The following is a 22,952-nucleotide window of genomic DNA, read 5'->3' as shown; positions in this document are numbered from 1 at the left end:
ACATAGTGATAATATGAATTTAAATATATTTGAATCTTTTGACAATGTTCCAATAATATTTACAACACTTGGTTTTAAAATACTTACTGTTTTGATTGCTGTTCTGATGAACCTGCTGTTTAGTATAAAACTTAGATAGCAGTACTGTATTTGTATTACACAAGACCAGAGCTCATGCATATAAATGGAGTTACATCATTAGAACCTATAATGTTTTTATTATAAAATTATGAAGATATATTCTCAAAAGTAAATGATGTCTATGTTATCTATAAAATGTGCTATGATTCAAGAATACACAATCTTTAAAATAGTTTTCTATTCCTGAACATACTCGAGAATTTTAGTGTGGTTTATCTTAAGAAATAGTGTCCTAAATCAATTTTTTTTAGCTGTAGTGATTTTAAAAACAAAAATAAAGAGGCTCTCTTGCATTTTCAAGAAAACATAGCTTTCTGAAATTTTGTGTTTAGGCTCCATTTGAAGGGTTATGTTTGTCTGAGAATAACAGGATTTTCTCTGGTTTTTTTTGCCCTCTCTTTTTTGCCATTTTTATTTTTAAATTAAAACTCCTTCTTTGAAAGAGGCTGGATACTATCATAAAGCACCAGCCTGTTTCAGAATAGCCACCATCTCTCACTCTTCACAGCAGGACCGAGGCCACAGACTTGCCTTGCTAAAGGCAGTTGTTTGTCTGTGTTCACTTGTTCCTCTTAGACTGTGTCTGTGTAGCGTGGGCAAGTAGGAATAGATTTGTAGAGGAAGACAGTTGGGATGAGAACCTGATGTGCATGTTATGTGCCCTCTAGGGCACTTCTTCAAACTAGCTTGAGTATCACTGAGGACTGAATGCCACTGAAAATATCTTTTGGAGCACATTAAGCATGCTCCTGGGGTGTATCTTCTAACCCATCTTCTAGGTGGGTTTCATCTTAGAAGAGTCCAACTAAAGCACCCCAAGATTGCTTTGTCATGCAAACTGAAGCAAGATAGTTGGGGGCAGCTGGGAGATTGGTTTCAAGAATGTATTTGTGTTCTGAACTACAATGTATCAGTATTCACTTTCTTTAAAGCACAGAGCACCACTGTCACCAGTAACTTCATTTCATTCTTCAGAGAACAAGTGGGAAGGAGTACCAATTTTTTAGAAGATTTCTCGGCTGAAGCCAATGGGAATTTTTTTTTTAAGCAACAGGAGTTGACGGCTACTTGATACACAAAATTTTCTGTATATTAATACATTAAAAATTATAAAGGAAAATCATATGATTTGGAAATAATTATTTTATATATACAGGCTGCATGTTTGCAAGATTGCTAGCAATATTCGTTAAAAAAAATGATTTGTACTAGTTGCACTTTACAGAGGGGAAGAGTAAACTGAGTCTACATAAGAGACAAAGTAGAAGAAAGCAGTATCTGCCCTCTGTTTGCAGCCCGTATTTCCAGAAGGGTATGGTGTAGTCAGAGTGTGCTGGTAAATCTGTCCCTTACAAGGAATTATGATGAAAGCAATAAATTAATGCTGATACTAAATTTCTCCACATCCATTAGTAATACCATGTGGAAACAGAAAGTTGGGCTATGGGCATTTTAGGGCAGAAAAGAATAGCATCTTCTAAAAACAAAGCACCCCCAACCCCCCATTTTCATGCCATTTTCAGCAAAAGCACCACAGTGCTTTTGTGTAGTGGGTAATGCAGGGTGTTGCTGAAAGGTACACTGAAATTGCACAAGTGACTTACGATTGTATTCTTACAGATGAAAACAGCTTATTTTGGGAAGTTTCTAACGCTTGCTTTTGAGATCATTTGAATTCCCTATGACTCGTTTTCCACCCTTTAATTAGTGGTTATACCTTTCTATGAGATCAATGCAAAAGACCAGTTTTGCCCTACAAAGCCAAAGTATTTGTTATTTGAATGATGCTTACCTTTCAAAATACCAAATCAAATTAATACCTGTATTGCAAGATAGCTAATAAAGATTATTCTCCTCAGGTTTTATTGCTTCTTAAGAGGTTTCTTGTTTAAGAACGTACAGGAAGTCTGTGTTAAAGTAATAGTTAAAATTCTGCAGCGTCTGGCTCTCAGCCGTGTGCTCCACTAGACTATGCTTCCATGAAACATGTTTGTATTTTTTGTGTCTAACAAGAAAAATAACACTTTATTTTAAATTTGAAAAAAATGTTTAAAAGCTTCACTTTGATGTAATGTATTCCCACCTATTAAAATGTTCTGCATTTTAACTAGACACTTTATTCCAGCAATCCATCAAAAACTGGAAGCAGATGGAACGGAAAAAGTAGAAGGATCCATGACGCAAAAACTGGAGAATGTCCTGAACAGTAAGTTTTGTCCATCTACCAGCAACTATTTATGGACTTTGGACTTTATAACAAGTTTTTAATAATATATTTCTTGGAATATGGTAGAAAGCAAAAAACTGCATTCTCTCTTACATTTCCCTTTTGATGGTAGTGGTCTTAGGGTGCGATACTACATCTTTTTCGAAAAAGTGGCAACTTTTGACCTGAATTTCAGTGGAGGAAGGATTGAGTTTGTGACAACAAAGTGAATAAAAACAAAAGTCACCTACAGCATTTAATTTAAGTGAATTTTGGTGACATCTCAATTTTAAGTGTACAAGAAAAGAGATGGAGGGGGTAGAGCTGTAGAACAATGAGCAAAACTAGATAGTAAGGCTGTAAAAAACATTTAGTAAAGGAGAAAAATATAAATTCTGTTTCCAATAACAAAATCTATTAACAAGGTATTTTGCATTTAATGTGCTGTCATTCAGACTACTTGGATTTAGTATTCTTTTAGAAACTTTTGAAAAGCTCTCAATACCCTCTTTTCTGTGTTTCTGTATATTAGTTGTAGGATTTTGTTGAGAAAGATTACTTGGATTTACTGCAGTTTGGTATGTGTTTCATCAGATCAAAAAGTTACTTTTTTAATTCTGGGAGTTTTGCCAAGATAATTTTACTTTGTTTCATTGTGATTTTTTTCACAGAGGAAGGGATGTTTCCCTTAGTGCTGTATCAATAAGCAGGAATGACATCCAGATAGTTGACTCTGTGCTGGAAATTCTGAGTGTATTTTATGAAAAATAGAAAGTGACATGGAAATTCACTGTTTTTGTTCTCTTATATAAGCCACGGCTGTTCATATGTGGAGCAGAAGGAAAGCAGATTTGTTTGTTCGTTTTTTGTGAACAGCCTTAGTTTTGCTCATTATTAATATGTTAAGGTTCACAGCAAAGGTGCAGTTTTGAATGTTGTTCTTCCCCATCTTTTTGTTGCCTGGAATGTAAAACCTGACATACATGTATTTGCCATCTGAATGGCTTGTGTGTCAAAATCTGCTTGATACAAATAGGTAGAGAGAAAGAAACAATTAACGACATTTGTAGATGCAGTCCGCACTGCTCTGTTTCAATACCATGCCATGCACCAAACACAGATCCTTCAGAGAGCACTTTCCCTTTGACAAAAATATTTAACAGATTTTAGCATAAATAAGTGAAACCATTGCTGGTTTCACTTTATCTTTCACAGACTGAGACAGACCTACCTGTAATATACAATCACTTTTTCATTTGATAAATGAAATGGCTGAAATCTGTATGCGGATGATTAGGATCATCTTTTGCAAGCAGGCCCTTTAGGGGAATTTGTGCCAGCCACTTCAGAGTAGTATTAGGTTTAGCTCGGCTGTTAAAAGAATTGGCTTCTTTTCCTCCTGATACTTTGCAAGTCATGACTGGTGGGAGGCAGCGGGGTAGGAATACAGGGATTTAAAAAGAGTAAACAATATTATGCAAAGTAGTTTAGGATGAAAGCCTTGTTTCTTTTCTGGCCATTCAAAAGTGTCCTTAGTTTCTCTTCTATAAAGAACTGACTTTCAAGTGCTTCTGTAATCCATGAGTTAAAGGGCCTGTTTTTAAATATGTCCTCAAATCATTAATCAAATTTTGCATTTTATTTACTGTAGGTGCGTATCTTGAGAAATATATTTTATGAGCCTGATTAGAGTGCCCTAAGACTAAGAATGTTTTCTACAGCATCTGAATACATTAGAACAGTTTACCAAATTGTTGGATTGAAACGGCATAGGATAGTAGCTGCAGAATCTGGTGTTATAGGTATAATTAGAAGTGTTTGAAGTTGCAGTTAAATATCATATACATCTAGTCAATATCTTATTTATGTATTTATAAAAATATATGGTGTGATATAATTAATTTCACAAAGAATTATATCTTAAAAGAGATTAATTTTCTCCATTATGTGGTGTTTTTGTCGGGCTTTATGATAAACTGTTAGAGCTTTATATTAAATTAAAAAGAAAATTTGTATACAGTAGGCAGAGCATCTATTATGAAAACACAGTTAATCAACATAGGTCTTGCATCTTTATCCATGGACTTTTATTTATGTTTAGTTTATTCATCAGTGATGAAGAGATAAAGGTTGTTAATATAAAAAGGATTTCGGAGGGAAGAAGGGAGGACATTTTACTCCTTTTTTTTTTTTAAATCTAAAATGAAAAAATCTTTCTGCAGGGTAATGAATTTGATTAAGACATTTAGAGATTAAAACAAATTATTTAAGTATAGCAGTCCATAGAAAAAAATCTAAAATCACTTACTTGAGGATTTCTATAGCAAATTATGTCTTAAAGAAATGAAGATGTGTTTTGTTTTAAACTAAAGATAGATATCACTGCAATTTCTACCGGTCTCAATTACCTTTTAAAAAGTTTTGTTTTGTAACGAGTAAAGAAAAATGCTTTATGAATGTAATGGTAATCGCCAAAAATAGTATATTGCTTGCTGTTTGGCTGTTAAAAGAGTGGATAAAAAGCATATGAATTCAAACAAAACAAATTTTGTTTACTAGAAGGATTTATGAAACAAGCCTCTAGTATAACCTCAAGAAAAGAAAAACCAACTTTATCTGTGGTCTGCCTTTAAATGTCCAGCTAGCTGTTTCATTGTATATTTCTCCTTAATGGATTAAAGTATTTTACACTAAATAGTATGCAGCAGAAATAGCAATCCTCACAAAACATTTTTTTACATCACGGCTTCAAAATTTCAATGAAGTTTAAACATTATTTAGATATAACAATTATTTCACAAAGACTACTTTTAACATGAGCAGGCCACCCACAGTGTTGACTAAAGAAAATGGCATGCACGCCACCCAGTGAGACTGATGTAATTTTTTTCATCTTTGCTTAAAGTATAGTCACTAGACCAGATAATGTAGAAACTTTTACAGGCAGCGATCAAAAAGGCTGAAACGGTTCTGCTTTTTTGCTTCTCTGGCTAATTAAAAATAAGTCACAAGTTGAAAAATGCAAATATTTGCATATGATGTAAATCTTCTATAAACGAAATTATATTATTCAGTGAAAGAAAATTAAGGGGGATCTGTAGTACAAGGTAGTCTACTTTGTAGTCTGAATAAAAAAGATTTTAAGACTATATTTATTGAAGAATATTCATACATAATGTAGCAACGTTTTTGTATGAAATTGTTGACCGAGAGCTTGATTCTATGTGCAATGAAGCTGATAAGAGATATAAAGTAATGTGAACATAATTCTTATGTTTATTCTGTTACAATGACCAGCTAATTATAGTCTCAAAAACGTTATTGTTTATGATTTAATCGTTGGTACTTTGAATAACTACTTATTTAAATATCAAGTAGTATTAATTATTCTTTAGATTTAATTTAAAAACCCCCAAAATTCTGTTCACAAAACCCACAGTGATAACTCTTCAAGCTATGACATTAATTAACATAATGAAATTATACTGTTCTAAGAGGAAAACTTTGTATGACTTTTCTGTATCCTGAGATGCATAATTTAGCTGTAAAATATAGATCAGGAGCCAAAGCAAACTATAAAATATCTGAAACGAAGTTAAGCTTTTGAAATAAGGGATTGTGAAAGCATTTTAATGTGGTAAGATCCCCGTGCAATTAAAAACAAAGTAGTTCACTTTGAAATAGTATTTCATAAATTGCAAAATGTTAACACACAGAAAAATAAAATGTTAGCAATAATTTTTCAGTTGCTCTAAAAAACTTGAATGAATGTGCCAGTCATTAAAATGAGGAAAACTTGTGTCCAGTTTGTACTGATTACCTACTTTACTTTTCTTATTTTGATCCTTCTTAAAATAGGAGCCAGTAACACAGCAGATACCTTATTCCAAGAAGTGCTGGGTCGCAAGGACAAAGCTGACTCAACAAGAAATGCACTTAATGTCCTTCAGCGTTTTAAATTTCTTTTCAACCTTCCCTTAAATATTGAAAGGAATATCCAAAAGGTATAATTCTTTTAAAATATTTTTCTCCTTCTTGAAATTAGTCTACGTTATCTTTTTCATGACAAATACAAATTTTATTTGTTTATTTTTAAGGGTGATTATGACGTGGTTATTAACGACTATGAAAAAGCCAAATCGCTGTTTGGAAAGACAGAGGTTCAGGTATTCAAAAAATGTAAGATATGAGATTATTTACTTACAGTATTTTAACTGCAAGGCTAAAAACACATAATGGTCTAAGGGGTTTTATATGGATTTCAGCTTCTGTTTATATGTTCTTTTAGATTTTGAACAATTGCTCTTAGCAGCATTTCTGGCAGGTTTCCAAATGAGATACGTACCAGAAAATAATAAGTATAATAGGAGATTGCAGCCAACTTAACTTATTTATTATTGAGGCTTTGTATTACCGGACATGTAACAGGTTTCAGTAACTAAAGGATACAGTTTGGAGTGTACCTCACTGGCATATTTTGGAAAGACTTCAAAGTCAAATTTTGTGTTTTGTAATACTGCTGTATTCAAACTTTTCATATGTTAATTGCTATAAAATGAGTTATATCAATTTCTACATTAAGTCCAAAAGGATTCAGTGCGCTAGAAAAATAACTTTATTTTCAGTTCCCACTACTGCTGAAAGCACACACTGGATTTATTTCCTCTCCCTACTCCTAGATTATGCTGAAGTTGAAACCAGAATTGAAGCTTTAAGAGAACTTCTGTTGGATAAGCTGCTTGAAACTCCATCAACATTGCATGATCAAAAACGTTATATAAGGTAATCATTTGACTAATTTCTTCTTCAGACATGATACTGGATGTATATCTAAATCTATTTCCTAACAGTGTAGTGAATATTCTTACTTTGATGTAAACACAAATGTTTTAAAGCTATAAATATGGAATTTTAAGATTTTATGAGTATATGAATAATGACAATAGATACTACATGATGATTTATTGAATAATAAAGAACACTTCGAGAATGAGAAAACTTGATGAAAGATAACTGGGATTTAATTTAATTTTTTTAGTCTTAAACTCAGGTTTAGATTCTGATGCTTTCTCTGAACCATCATATTGCATGTCTAGTCTGAAACAATCACAAGTTATTGATCTCAAAATCTTTATTAATGTGTATTATATTTCATATTGACTTCATATTGTCATTGTGAGTCCAGTAGTATCAGAAATGTTTTAATCCAGATTTTCATTCAGATTCAGTTTTGGCTCTTTTACTACTCATCCTAAATAATATAGTTCATTTGTATTTCTGGAGCATAAACAGTTTTCCCCAGTTTTCATGAAAATTCTCAGTTTTTCTGTCATCCTTAAAGCTGATGTTGAAGTTTGTTTCAGGCTTACTAACGTGAGTAGGTTGGATCTCCTTATGCCAGTAGATCTTAGTCTGCCTTATGATCCCTGGCACCAGACTTGAAAATGCTTTACTTTCAAAGCCTTTGAGTCTTAGTCATTAGTAGGAATCCTGTTGTGGTTCAGGATTCCCAGTGTTTTTTTAAATTATCTTAAAAAATTTAGACCAAATGCAATACTATGTAAGGCATGCTTAAAATTCTCTGACAGCTGTTTGAGTCTTTGGTGTTTTGTGTGCTAGCCAGGCCCATCCACACAGGACAAACTGCAGTATTTGAGGTCCCATTACTTACGACACTAGACAGTAACCAGCACACGTGCACATAGAATGTCTTATTCTTTTGGATGTCATATAAGTATCACATAATTGATAGAACTGTGTTTTGAGATGAGTGGTTGAGCATTCTGAGCCTGTGAAGAATGTGTTACTGGGTTTTTTTGTTGTTTTTTTTTAATCAATCTTGAAAACCTTAAAGAAAAGCTGCTTTATTTGAGCCAAGACTTACGAGTTCTTGCAAGAACTCTTTGAAAGAATTGGAGCTGTACCTGATGCAACTCCTTAGTGTACCCTACGTCTAGAACACTAACAAAAGAGAGTTAGGTGTGCACAAATCTTGAATAATTTGATGCTAATGAATTAACAAAAGCTCTGCATAAAAAGTGTATGCTACTGTAGCCATTCTAATGGGGTTATATTTGTGTATGTTTCCTGGAGGCAAGGTGTGAAGAAAGCTTTCTTCAGAGCACTTTAGTTAAATTAACAGAATCCTCCTCATAAAATAACTTCCATAAAAACTGCTATAAGTTGTGGGGTTTTTTTTCTTCCTCGATGTTTGTTTTGTATGTCTGCAGGGTCTAAGACTGATCAGGATCTGAAATACCATGTTTTTTCCTCTCAAAAATTCAGTACATATCTTTATGATTAGGCTTCAATCCATATTCTCCGCTTATTTTATTACTCTGTTTACACTGCTAATTATATTATGCTGTTCAGAAACAGTTTACCATATCACTTAACAGCTAAGGAGATGCATTTTTTCCAAGGCCAGCAGTATTTTTTTTTTAATTTTATGTCCAAACAAAGACTCTGTATCCTCCTGAACATGGATGAAGGACTCAAGCTCATAATTTATAAATATCACTCTTTCAAAATGGTTGGTTGTGTAATCTTCTCATCCATCCAACTGATCGTACTTTGACAAACAGTTTATTTTGCATGTTCAAGTACTGTAGACAGTTCTCTCTGAAAGTCAGAATTTTGTAATACAGTCCTAATTAATGTTAGTTAGTATTAGAGTAAGGCGGCTTTTTTGAAGGGGTTATACACTCACTGCAGTGCTTAAGATTATAAATCAGTGTACTTCATCTTGATCATCTTGAATTTTTGAATATCTTATGTCTAATTACTGTGGAATATAATGGAAGACATGAAATAGTAGAGCAGCTACTGCATTTTAAGTATTATTTTGAAAGTACTGTTGTCAGAGTCTTGAATACCATACATTGGACTATATTACTTCTCTGTTCTCTTAGCAATCACAACTGTCTTCTGAACACATTTCTCTCCCCAAAAACAGAAGGTGTTTTGCTTCCACTTGTTAGAAATTCCATTTAAAAAGAAAAGGCCCCATCTCCTGTCTTATCCTGTATATATTCACACTATGCACATACATCCTAATGCAAAAAACAAACAGGAATTTCATTTACATTTATTTGTGCATGTGTGTACTAAAATGAATGATCATCCAAAAATTAATTCCTTTTATACTTACCTGTTACGTGATGATACAGTCAGAACCTATAAAGTGGGAAGAAAAATACTATATTTTACGTGTTGTTATCACTGATTCCAAGTGAAATGTAAAGTGCTGAACTGTGAGCCTAGCAGACAAAGAACTTGGTTTCTCAAGTACTTAACCAGAGACTTAACTGAAAATATATATAAACATGATATCAAGTATATAAATATTTTTGTTTGTTTGTTTCTGCAAGGTATTTTTAGATGGAACTTTGCTTCACTAAATTAGGAAGGGTGAATGCAAAGCTTGCATTTGCATTGGGTATGAATATGTCTTAGCAAGCATTTTTGAATTTTTAAAATGATGTGAAAAGGAGGTATTTCTCGATATGTCTTTGGTCTGTTTAATGAGGCTTTCAATATGTCAAGTCAAAGCTGTGATTTTTGGACTGCATTTTACAGATATCTTTCTGATCTTCATGCGCCTGGGGACCCTGCTTGGCAGTGCATTGGTGCTCAACATCAATGGATTCTGCAGCTCATGCACAACTGTAAGGAGAGCTATGTTAAAGAACAAAAAGGCAAGGATATGTTTTTGTTATATATATTTGACATTGAGGAATTTGGCATTGCCTTTTATTTGACAAGTTTTAGTGTACAAATGATATTTGGATTTTTTTCCCCTCTCAATTTTGATGGCTTTTTGCAAAGTTAAATACTGACTTATATTTTTTTGTCCACTATATTATAAAAACAAAACAGTGGTTAGAGTTTTCTTTTTGTTTAATTTATAATTTTTAAGCTCTTTACATGGGAAAAGCATTACATTTCAGTCATTCATCCAAAGTTTACTGTCCTCTAGAAACATTTCTGTAGGGTCATTTTAAATTCATATTGTTATCTGAATCCACCAGTTAGATTTCTGTGCCAGCAGTACAAGAATGTGCAGGATACTGGGGCATTCTGGAGTAATGTGTGTTTGTCTCTTGTTATGCAGTGGATGATAGTACGGTCTTTCCTTGTTCTTTGTTCATGTGCAGTTTCAAAACTCAGATTACGCTGTTCAGGCACAAACCTGTGAGGTTGTCTAAATATCCCATTTGCCCATATTCTATTTAGAGCCATATGAATGCATAGATGGTTCCATAAATGTCTTTGCCAGGGTTGCTTCTGGAAGAAATACCCTCATAAAATACTGCTTTCAGGTGTTGTAGCAAATTAGCAACCAATTAACAAGGTCCATCGCATTGATATATTTTCAAGAGGGAATGAGTGGGAGGGCTACCGGCCTGGCATTTCTAGTAGTAAAATCTGAAAACTCAATTTTTAAATTAGATGAGTAGTGTCTTGTTTCTCAAGGAGTCTTACTGAATTTGCTGATATTTCCAAATAGGCATATTGGAATCTGGCCTCTTGGCTTGTCGATAACTTCCATGTTTAGTGTTACTGCATGTGTATCCCAAACCAAATAAGATGATCTCTTTCAAGAAACCACAAGAATTTTACTGGAGCTGCTGTGGAAATGTGCTAAAAAAATTGCTGCAGGATGTTTAGACTTCTTTAGCAAAGGTTATGACATCAGGTATAGGATTTGCTGGATGCTTAAAATATGATAGTGATGTCAACCGCGCATTTCTAAGTTGTAGCCTAAAGGGTGTACAGAATGCATTCATTTTACAAAATGGTGTTGAGTGCTATTGGACCAGCTGGAACACCAGACTGGATTCTTAGAATCTTGGTCAAAATTTGGAACAGTTCTAAAACCCTCCCGTATCCCTCCTTCAAAAAAGCTTAAGTCTCTCTTGCCTCTAACACCAAATAACTGTCATAGAGCAAAACTCACATTTAAAAATGTCCACATTAACAATTCTAAGCTTTCTTTTTCCTCCTTCCACTTGCAAAATGGTATATAGACATCTCAGCTTATTAGCAAGAAAAATAAAAGCATGAACATACTAAGTGCTCATTTTTTTTTTGTTTTAATAGTCCGTATACTTTTGATAAACATGTTCCAGTAAATTAATGGAAGATAAATTCTTTAGCTTGTCTTGAAACTCTCAACCTCTCAACCTGAATGAGCTCATCTCATTCATTTAAATAACCTCCTTTCATGCTTCTCTTTTTTAATGCATGTGTGTGTGTGTGTGTGTGTGTGTGTGGTGCTTACCAATGCAGTTTTTCTACAAAGTGCAAAATACTCAAAAATTGATCCTAACTGATGGAATTTATTGCATAGTATCTAGAGGAGCAAAGGAAGATTGCTAAACTCAGTTTCTCCTTTCTGAAGAACCTCAATCTTGGCATACAGCATATGGGAGAAGTAAAAAAGACGACTTGGCAGAAGTGATATTAACTGCCAGGTAGAACAACATTGATTGTGTTTAGAGTCATAGAATGTATTTTAATCTATTTTAGTAGATGTATGCTTTTCAAATAGAAAATACGTGTTTTTTCACTCACAGGTACTGAATTGGTTACGCATGACTTACAGAAATCTAACCAACCTAAAGAAGTCAGAAATGTGGTTTGTCTGTTTATAAGTTCAGAGGCTATTTTTAAGTAAAGATAATAACAAATTTCCAAACACAACTCCTCCATTTAAAACTTGTTTCTAAAAGAGATTCTTTCATGTATCAAGCATTTGGCAGCACAGGTGTGTCATAAGGTTGATACTTCCTTGAAAAGTGCATTAGATCTTTTTCTGGGTTTCCCTTTTGAAAAGGAATAATACACATCTATAACATACATCTAGCAGATGGTAGTCTTCATATTGAAAGTGCTGGAATATGCAGCTGAAGATTATTGTTCTACTTTGAACATTCCAATAATTTCTGGCTAGTCTTAACTGTTCTGCTGACTGTGAGTCTGTAGGTTCCAACTGACTGAATGAAAACTCTTCAGAATAGTAAATTTAAACCTCTATAACAGAATCTACAGAGAGTGTGTGTCTGCTTTTGCGTATGTGCTCAAGCTTTATCTCTCAACTTTCAACTGATTTTGTGCCAGAAGCATTTTTGCTTTCAATTTATAAACTTCAGAGCAGACTAGTGCTCCAGGTTGTTACACCTGATGAATTTGAATACCTTAAAATCATATGAAATGTATTCAGAATTAGACCAGAACCTTTGCTTTTCTTACCTACTTGGAAAAGTCTTTGGTTAGTCCTCTGTTGATATTCCTAGACAGGATTTTGTAGCCAACTGTCAATCAACAAACATTCTCAAAGAGTTTATTTGCAGGTTGTGATGAAGATGAGGTGGGAGGGCAGTTATTTGCTAAACAATGTATAAAGTAAAACTAAGTGAATTCACAGAAGTTCCTCCAAATACCGTCACTGGCAACAGGCCAAGAGTGTAATCTCAGTGAGACAAAGTTGTTCAAGTTGTATCTGCAGTACTAGAAGGCTGTCTCTTTAGCCATTACAACTTTGTTTTCATTTTCTTATATGTAAATGGAATCTTCTCTTGTCTTCTGTAAGAGTTCAGTGGTGTACCATCTCTTCTAGGTTACTAGCGATGGTAATCAGGACAAATCTTCAGTACTGACAAAAAGTAAATCTACTTTTCTGCATCCTCTGCAGGCTCTTTTTCTTTACCCGATGATGCCCCCTTGTCCATTCAAAGCTTTGTTAAGCATAGTTGAAAAAGGGAGTAAGCTGCTATACATTCTGAAGTAATTGGAAGTTTTATACAAAAGTTGCAAATTATATAATAATAATAATATATATATATACACACACACAAACTTAGATACAAAAATTATATATTTATATATATATAAAATATACAATTTTTATATCTAAGTGTCTATATGGTGTATCTATATAGTACATATACTATATACTATATACTATATATATAATTTTTTATATATATATAATATACAGTTTTTATATCTAAGTATATTTTTGGTCTAAATGCGAAGCCTGTCCTAGAACTGTGAAGTGTCATAGCTCAGCACAGTCTCTTGATGCAGCTCAAAAGAACAACACGGGACAAGTATACAGCGCTGTAATGGTCTTGGAGTTCACTCGTGGAATTTGTTTCTGGGACTAACAGAAGCCCTGTGTGTTTCAAATACTACTTTTTTTCTCGCTTTACTCAACTTGTGCTAGCATTATTTCCAAAAATTGAAAGGTACGTCAGGCAATGCTGAACTGTGTCAAATAATGTGGCAGCCTGAAGTAAAGGCTGACAAGTGCAACACCAAATTGTTCAATCAGTAGTTTCCTCTGATTTTAATAGATATTGATCATAAAAGATATAGTTATCTGATTAGATGACTGTAATAGATTGATTTAGATTAATAAATTAATATAGATTGTGTTTATTATCAAATGGTGTGAGTAGGGTAGGGAGTTTTCTGAAGTCCTGTACAACGTTTGCATTTTGCAGTTTATTTCACTGAAAGCAAGATTAGAAACAATGATCAAGGATAGAAATTAATACAAGCTGCTGTTACAGGCTTTCATGTTTGGCATCAGGACTACTGTGATAGAAGGCATGGAGGATGGGGAAGCAAATCATGGGAGGATACGTTTTAGCCAGTGTTTCACGGCTGCCTGTTATACTGCTAAAAACCAGCACCAGAGACTGTCTGGTCTGGCATATTTGAGGAATACTTTTGTTTGTGTATTAATATACTATTTCCCCTCAGCCTTAAGCAACCCTATTGGTTCGCTGATCAGTCTTGAATTATGTAGCATAACGCTTCATTAGCAAACTCAGATAAAGCTACTGTTATGCAACCAGCACTGCTTGTAGTCCATCCATCTCTTAGTCTGTATTGCCATGACAGACCTTCTGATTCCTGAAGTAAAAAAATGCAGGCAGAGCATTTTAATATTATGAAAAATTGTTAGAATCCAAACCTATATATTGCAAGGAATGAGTGAATATCTGCATATGACTGTGAATTAAAATTTCTCCTGCTCCATGCCCTCGAAAGTATGGGCAGTCAGAACACAGAGAACAGCCAGCATAGTCAAAGATGTAATATAAACATTAGACAGTACAAGGGATGCCCAGATCACAAAAATCCTATGCTAGTGCCCTTACATTAAACTATCCTCTCCTTCTCTAGTACTAGCATATTTGTCTATTAAAGGTGCAGCTATGGATATGGGACTCGGAACTGGCTGCAGCTCTAGCCCTACTGATGTAGTGATGCTTGGAAATATATGGACTTATTAACTTTTTAATATTTTTCTATTTTATATATTTTAGTCTTGCGAATGGGATAGGCATTCATACTCTTTCATTGTTTTTGAAACCTTAATTTTATTCCTCTGGGTTAGTTGCCTGAAACATTGATAGATTCATTTTATAAATCTGATTACATACTGCTGTTGTTACCTCAGGTCACCCACTAGAAGAACTTAAGGCAGGTAGAGCCACTTTGCTGCTGTTATTTAGTATATAGATATTTATTTATTAGGGAACTGGAGATGCGTGAGATGGAATAGGCAGGAAAAAGAACTTTTTTTGATGGCTATGAATATAAAGCTTAGCATTTGGAAAAGCACTATGCTTACTCAGAAAGGTATCTTCTAAATCTCTAGCAAGAGATGGCTGAACAATAGATTGTGCTGGTATTTTATACGTTGGGTTGTCTGTACGCTGAGCTGCTTCTTCTGAATTTTGAACTTACAATTTGAAGCCTGGGAACTTTCAAACCTGGTACCTGAATACTAAAGTGTTACCTTCTATTAAAAAATTATAAATTTATAATTTTTAATTTTACTTGGCATTTTCCATAGTACGTGGGCATCTTTTTAATTTTTCACTATGGTTTAGGTTTCTCAGACTTGTTGGAGTACAGGAAACATGGGGGATATAATGACGTAAAATGGCATGAAAATAAATGTAAATAAATGAGGTTTAGTTTAAAATTTGCCTGGAGCACTGGGCAGGGAGCCAAAATGAATTAAGCAATGGGATTCTTGACATGAGTATGAGGGAAAGAAGCTACAAAGATTAAGACTATTTTCTGTGTGGCCAAAGGTTATTGCTTAGGCTTAATATTAGCTGTGTAGATTTTATAAGGCTGCGAGCTAGAATGGAGAGGGCCGCTAATCTGGTTATCTTTCAAGGGACTAAAAAATACTTGCGTTCATTAACACATCTTTTTGAGTTGTTATATAATATTAGGGCAAATAAGCAGTCTATTAATATCCTTTAGAAACTAAAAGTGTAAATGGAGACACTAACAAAGTTGTTGTGTGGTCTTTCTGCTGCCCTTTGGGATACGAAATACGTAATAGTGTTCCTGACACTGAAACGACTCTTGAAACAGGAGTGTACTAGTTTGGTCAGAGTGATTTTTGTTGTAGCTCAAATTGCTGAAAAAATCCAGTTTTTCCAGCACTCAGACTATGATGCACAGCTCCCAGATACTGTAGAAAGTATGTATTTTTGTGGTGCCAGAGTAACAGAAGCTAGGTGTAGTGTGAGGGAAGGAGATGGATGCTTAGACCACAGTGCTCTTTCTTCTGTACCACACTAAGATTCTGTTCACCTTGCGATGAATGATCCATCTTTGTTAGATCAGACAGGCCAGCAAGGCTTGTGTCAAAAGGGCCTTTTCAATTTGTTATCCTAGCAGCTGGTTCTCTTCCATTGCCTTTGCTTACTGTACAGCTGGAAGACGACTTCTTGCAGCTGGGAGCCATTTCACGTCTAAACCACATCCCCTGTCCACAGCAGAAATACTCTTTTGATAACAAATGTCAAGCAAGCCCTTAATAGATTATTAATTAAGCAAATTAAAATATGAATTGACACTGAATTTGTTTTTCACTTTTATCTCCTGTACCTGTTACTTTGCTGTTGTTTATATTTTTTAGTAGAATCTGACATCTAGGATAATGCATAATTTGCATAATACTTGAAAAGATACAAACCCATCCCACAGACAGTAAATACTAGTGATTAAGAAGAGAAGCATAGGTAGCTTAAAACTAAAATTGAAAAGCTGATACCACTGAAGATAAATTAAAACTCTCTTCTGTGGCCATAATTTTACCTTCATGTCTACTGTAATCTCCTAAATCTTTTTTCAAGTGATTGAGGAGAAGTGGGTTGTTTTTCAAAGGTGCTGAAAATGTTAGTGTCCATTGAAACTAGTGCTAGTAAAATGAGGTCATTTTTATTTACAAGCTGAACTTTTGAAGTATTTGACTTCTGCTTTGGTATGTTTGCCCTGCAGGATTGACAGTAAGGTTTATCCTGGTTGGGAAACACTTAGAATACCAGTAGAAAATAATAATAGTCTCAACTGTCTTTTTCATGTTAAATGGAAAAATAGTTTCATTCTAGATACATTTGGCGTAAGGAAAACTAGCTTTTAAGATGAAAAGGCTGTTCATTTTTAATTGTATTCCAAAAATATATTTTCCATAAGTGCTGCACTTTTAATCTTCTACACTCATCGTTTTGCTAAAAATATAACTCATATTCTTATTGATCATTTTAAAATGTCGGTTTCTAAATAAATGTCTGTGTAAAGTTAGCAGGAAGGAGTACTCAAGAGAAAGAATAAAATGCAGCCATTCATCTGCTGAGCAGGTTAATTTTGAGGTAATTTATTCTACTCCCTTAATTTCTTGCCTAGACAAATTGAAATTCTCTATGCCGTGTCCTTGAAAGGAATCTTATCCCAGTTGTGTCAGTGCAGGCTCCAGGCACTGTGTGTTTGGTCAACAAGCAACAGTGGGTGGTCAGGCTGTAGCACAGGACAAGGGCCTGCTGTGCACAGGAAAAAATGTTCAAAGGTGTTTAAGGGTGGTAAGGAAGTCTGCCGCCCTTCAGAGAGTCCGGAGGCTATAGATCAGTGTTCCCTCACTATTGTAGCCTGTGAGAAAATTCACTGTAAGATACATAAAGGATGAAAGAATACAGTAACTGTATTCACCTGGTTGCACATCTGTAGATTCTTTTTTTTAAATCTTGCTCATATACATGCTGTGTATGTACATTTAGTCTGTGTAATGACTGGTGTTTGACTTACCATGGAAAATCATATTGAAAAGTTACTCAAACTGAAGTTTGTCACTTGTCATTATGATTTCTTTTTTGTCATTCCAAATATATTGGGCACTGTGTTTTCCCCTGGTCAGTCAGTATCTTTTGTAGCTGAATGTTATGTAAATTATGTGACAGGCTTGTGGAAGGGAGGTGAGACATGCATGACTCCCAGAAGAAACCTCATTCTCTTAGACTGCAAAGAAAAAGAAACAAGGAGGTGCAGAGCTGTGAAGCGATGGATAGTGCAAAACAGTTTGTATGCTCTGTTTCAGAATAGTTTTGAAATATGAAAGCAATGCTACTTTTAAAGATTTAAGTTGTTGACTGTTTTGCAAATCACAGAAAATTTTGTTTTAGGCACATCTCATGTTAGCTTTATTTTCCGCTGAGCTATGTAATATGCAGCATACCTAGACCATAGATAACATATACAAAAAAATGGGATCAAAGGAAAAATAAAATCTGCAATTCACAGCCAACAGAGGTGACTTTTTTGAGTGATGTGCTAGTAAATGAATGTACGAACTGAGTAAATGACCTCAAAACCCATTGCCGGGGATGCGGGGGCAGGAAGGGAGCAGAGCTTATTCTGGTGAGATCTTACTGAACTAGAACAGGAGACCTGAACAAAACCGTTGTACTATTTATATGTCACATAGTATTGGAATGCTTTTATTTCATTCTACACACCTTTAAAATATCTGTGTACAAAGGAAGTTGAAACCCAGTAAAATCCTTTAAAATTTTTTTGAAAGCAATTTCAAAGTCCTTAAAAATGGTGCTTATTTGATCTTCTCATAGTTTTACGGTTGTAAAAGTAATAAGGATTTAATTATATTTCTGGTTTGTCATGATTGTTTGGTAGATGGCGAGAATGTAATTCTTTTATTTTTCCTGTTTTTTTGATTAAAGCCCTAGGGTCACTGAAAGATATGCTCCACGTAGATGTGGTATTTTGGGAAAAAACACTTCTGTAACATCAAAGATGCACTGCATTTTTTAAAATTAGCATGTCAGAATGTATTGTTCATACTGTTTATACAATATCGTAAAACCTGTAAGCACGTAAGAAATTAACTTCTTGAAATTTGAGATTGTGGATGTCCTATATTCAGATTAAAAATGTAGAAATAGTAGGCAAATCAAATAATAAATAAACAGTAAATTACTGTTTGTGACCATTTATGTAGCTTTATAAATAGTAGTATGGGCTGTAGACAATAGTATTTATTCATTATATTATGCTGTGTTGCTAAATTTAACCTCTTGGCTCTAGAGAGGGAATGAGGGGATGGGAGAAAACTTGTTTGTAAGTTAACTCTCACTTCCACCCTTCCTTCAAGATTTATACTTCAGTGTGCAGTCTTCAAGCGCTATCTTCTGGTCAGTTGAGAGCAAGATCAGCTTTGCTAATGTAGTCCAGATGTTTATTAGTCCTGAGGGTATATGTGCTGTTGTAGTTCCCTGCTGCTGTGTTATACTTGCTTGTAATGCTAGACAACCAATTAAGAAATTAGTTCATGTTAAACTTTCTTTTCCTGGTATGGCTGCAAACTGATGATGTGGTTTTTCTGGTGGAACAAGAGAGTATTCTTTACATGTTTTCTGTTACTGGTGAATATATAAACCATTTGGGCACTGGGGGGTTAGTATATCATCAGCAATACAGAATTTTCAGGTTTTCAGCTACCTCAGGCAAATGGTTTTAATTGAACTAATTGACATTAAGATGTTTTTGTAAGTATGTCTGTTTTTCTTAATTCTGAGGTTTAATGGGTACTGTCATTTTTAGAGACCATCTGTTTACAAGAAATTCCTCATATTAACAAGGTGTTTGAAGGGTGAGGGCATAAATTCCATATGTAGACATCAAAGAGGGAAGTTTTGGTATATCATGGGCTTTTTCTAAATGTAGTTTATGTGAAAACAGCGTGGTTATTTTTTTAATATACGTTTTAACCAACAAATATGTCTTTCATTTGTTTCAAATTCTGATGTCTGCCTTTTTTTCAACCAAATAAAATGCAGATATGTTGAATCTCAGTAGTTTAATTCTTATGGAAGCCACAGAACTGTGTGAAGAACTTAAAATTTCACACGTTCTTCTGTACAATCTTATACTGAATAGAATCTCTGTAACACATCTAATGCATGCTTTTTTGTGAGCCATTTTTTAAATCCTGAGAGGGAAAAAAATGTTTTGTTTTTACTTCATTCTACAAGATTTCTGGAATGCTTTTACAGATGCCAGTTGTTGCAAATTAGCAGCATTTAAAATGTGCCTTAGAAGCCATAAGTATTACTTTGTAAATGCAGAAGATGCATGACCTTGCACAGATTGCTGTTGAGTGGGCAGTTGCATAATACTTGGTCATAATTAACTAGTTGCATATTTGGAATATGTATGCCTACTATTAAAACTTTTGAAAGTTTTAGTTTTTCCTTCCTCATTAGTCTGTATTTGTTCAGTTCATTCAAAAGAAAAGATGTTTCCTCAAATTCCTATTCAAATTCATTGTAGAGGTTGCCCATGGTAATGGTGAATAATCTACCTAAATCACTGTAGCACATTCTATATTGCTGAAAACTCATCAGTTTTAAGGGTGTCATAAAGTGATGTAGGGATTAAATATTCAACAGACTCTTAGTACAGACAAAAAGTAGCAAAGGTGAGTTCACCAAGTTAATCAATTTAGTGTTCTGCACCACTGTTAACTGTGTACCAGCTGAATCTATTTACATCAGTGTTTCATAGCGTGAACGGTAATATGAATGTAGGAACTAACAGTTAGCTCTGTAATGGCAGTATCTCAGTGAGGCTACAGTGAAAGGCCACAGGAAATTGCTTTAAAAAAAAACATTAAAGGATTTTAAGAGGAAGAACTTCTTTAGAAAAGAATCATACTCCAACACTGTCACCTTTCAGAAATTTGCACATATTCTGTACACTTATAGAGCATTAAGAAAAAAAGCAAAAACTGAGATGGACAAAAGAATGATGTTTTCCATATGGTACTAGTGGCTTTGCCTTTGCTACAGAAGTCAAAAATAGTGTTATTGAATAGCATTGGTATAGGTGGACAAATACTCTTATTAACTAGGATTAAGAATGTTGCTAAATAGCTTGAACTTGAATCACTTTTAAAGTAAAATTCCATACTAATGTGCAATTCTTTATCAATTTATATACAAAATGTGTATACTTTTTCTTCTCTCTAGGCAATTCAGTGCTCCATAGCCCAATGTTAGACCTGGATAGTGATGTGCGTCCATCTCCGATTGGCCATCTCAGTCAAACTGCTTCACTGAAAAGGGGCAGCAGCTTTCAATCTGGCCGCGATGATGGTAGGCACTTGTTTTATTGTCTGTAGACAGCAAATCTCCAGTCAGCAGTTGGCAGGTAAAGAGCAGTTTGTAACTGAAATTTGCTTCTTAAAATACAGTGCAGGTAATATTCCTCCTCTCTGCCCCTTAGAAAAAAATAAAACCAACTGTTTTTCTTTCCTCATATATGTAAGCAACTACTTTTCCATTGCTGGTGTTGTATCTTTTGTATATGCTTGAAAGACATATCTGCTGCCACTGCTTAGCAGATTCTGTAGCCAACAGTTAGAACCAAGTTTCAAAGGAAATCTATAGGATCAGTGTGTCGTAATCCTTTAGGAGCTTAATCTGCTAGCTCCTTTAGAAGTTACAAAGATCCTAGACTTGGAATGAATTGCCTCTTCCTTGAGTTCATTGACTCTTTGGTGAACATATCCACTTAATGCCTAGAAAGAGTGAGGGCTCCACCATCTTCACTTTCTCTGTGTGGAGAACCAAAATAAATCAACCACTTACAATGCCAATGCAGGAGCTGCAATTCCAAATATACCATGATGTGTTCTGTTTTCAGGCTGCTTGTAGACCAGTTCTTTTTTCAGCAAATTTTAGAATTGAAATCTCTTCCTCCCCCCTGCCCCTGCCTCCACTGGGATCTGTGATTCACTATGGTTGTCCGTGAGATTGTTCGAGCAAATTACTTTGAATTCCAAATTGTAGCATTCAAATAACATTCAGCTCTGGTTCGAGCATATGTTCATGAGGAAACGTGAACAATAGCTTTAGTTGCATCTTCAAGATGTAGGCATTAAGTAGTTATAGTACAGATTATAAGAATTTATCATAATGATCTTGATTATATGGCCTAGCTAGACACTGTTAAGATACCTAGAGGATTGATAATCATAATAAATGTATGGTTGAAGGAAGTTCGAGTTATTTAAAGTATCCTAGACTGCAATAGAGTTTACTTACTGAAGATTGCTTTTCCTGAAAGATTGATCTTGACTCCTCCAGTTTCTTTCCCACAAGATATGCTTCAGATGGGAAAGAGTATCTCTGGAATCTTAGCAACAGAAAGCAAGTTTCACACTCATGAGCATATTTCGTAAGTCAGATACCCCCATTAAATTCTCATTGATTTCATGACTGTCCAGCCTATCTTTTTCAAGTGACTAGGTGGTTCAACACAGAGAAACACCATGGAGGCCTGTGGCTAGCGGAGTCCCCCAGGGCTCAGTACTGGGTCCCATCCTGTTCAACTTCTTCATCAATGACCTGGATGAGGGGACAGAGTGCCTCCTCAGCAAGTTTGCCGATGATACCAAGCTGGGAGGAGTGGCTGACACACCTGAGGGCTGTGCTGTTATTCAGAGAGACCTGGACAGGCTGGAGAGCTGGGCAGAGAGGAACCTCATGAGGTTCAACAAGGGCAAGTGCAGAATCTTGCACCTAGGGAGAAATAACCCTCAGCACCAGTGCAAGCTGGGGGCTGAGCTTCTGGAGAGCAGCTGTGCAGAGAAGGACCTGGGAGTGCTGGTGGATGACAAATTGACTATGAGCCAGCAATGTGCTCTTGTGGCCAAGAAGGCCAACATTATGCGGGGGTGAATTAGGAAGAGTGTTGCCAGCAGGCTGAGGGAGGTGATCCTGCCCTGGGATCTACTCAGCTCTGGTGAGGCCTCATCTGGAGTACTGTGTCCAGTTCTGGGCTCCCCAGGACAAGAGAGACATGGAGCTACTGCAGAGTCCAGCATAGGGCTGTGAAGATGATCCGAGGGCTGGAGCACCTGCCCTATGAGGAATGGCTGCGAGAGCTGGGCCTGTTTAGCCTGGGGAAGAGAAGACTGAGGGGGGATCTTATCAATGTGTACAAGTACCTGAAGGGAGGGTGTCAAGGGGACAGGGACAAACTGTTTTCAGTTGTCCCGTGTGACAGGACAAGAGGCAATGGGCAGAAATTGAACCACAGGAAGTTCTGCCTGACCGTGAGGGGGAATTTCTTCCCAGTGAGAGTAACAGAGCACTGGACCAGGTTGCCCAGAGAGGTTGTGGAGTCTCCTTCTCTGGAGACTTCAAGGCCTGCCTGGACGCAACCCTGTCTAACATGCTCTGGGTGACCCTGCTGAGCAGGGAGGTTGGAT

General features: G+C 35.3%; 1 protein-coding gene across 1 annotated transcript in view; it reads left to right on the top strand.

Annotated features, from left to right (window-relative positions):
• The window catches only part of EXOC2 (exocyst complex component 2), a 137,424-nt gene that overhangs the window by 45,902 nt on the left and 68,570 nt on the right, over positions 1-22,952 (top strand). The window contains 6 exon segments of the mRNA XM_062570039.1: positions 2,267-2,347; positions 6,206-6,351; positions 6,445-6,526; positions 7,027-7,129; positions 9,926-10,044; positions 20,707-20,832. Of these exon segments, the coding sequence (XP_062426023.1) occupies positions 2,267-2,347; positions 6,206-6,351; positions 6,445-6,526; positions 7,027-7,129; positions 9,926-10,044; positions 20,707-20,832 (657 nt within the window).

This window comes from Rhea pennata, chromosome 2 (assembly GCF_028389875.1).
Source record: "Rhea pennata isolate bPtePen1 chromosome 2, bPtePen1.pri, whole genome shotgun sequence".
NCBI classification, from domain to species: Eukaryota; Metazoa; Chordata; class Aves; order Rheiformes; family Rheidae; genus Rhea; species Rhea pennata.
Note: the sequence above shows the minus strand (reverse complement) of the source record. Positions and strands in the feature narration are given on the sequence as shown.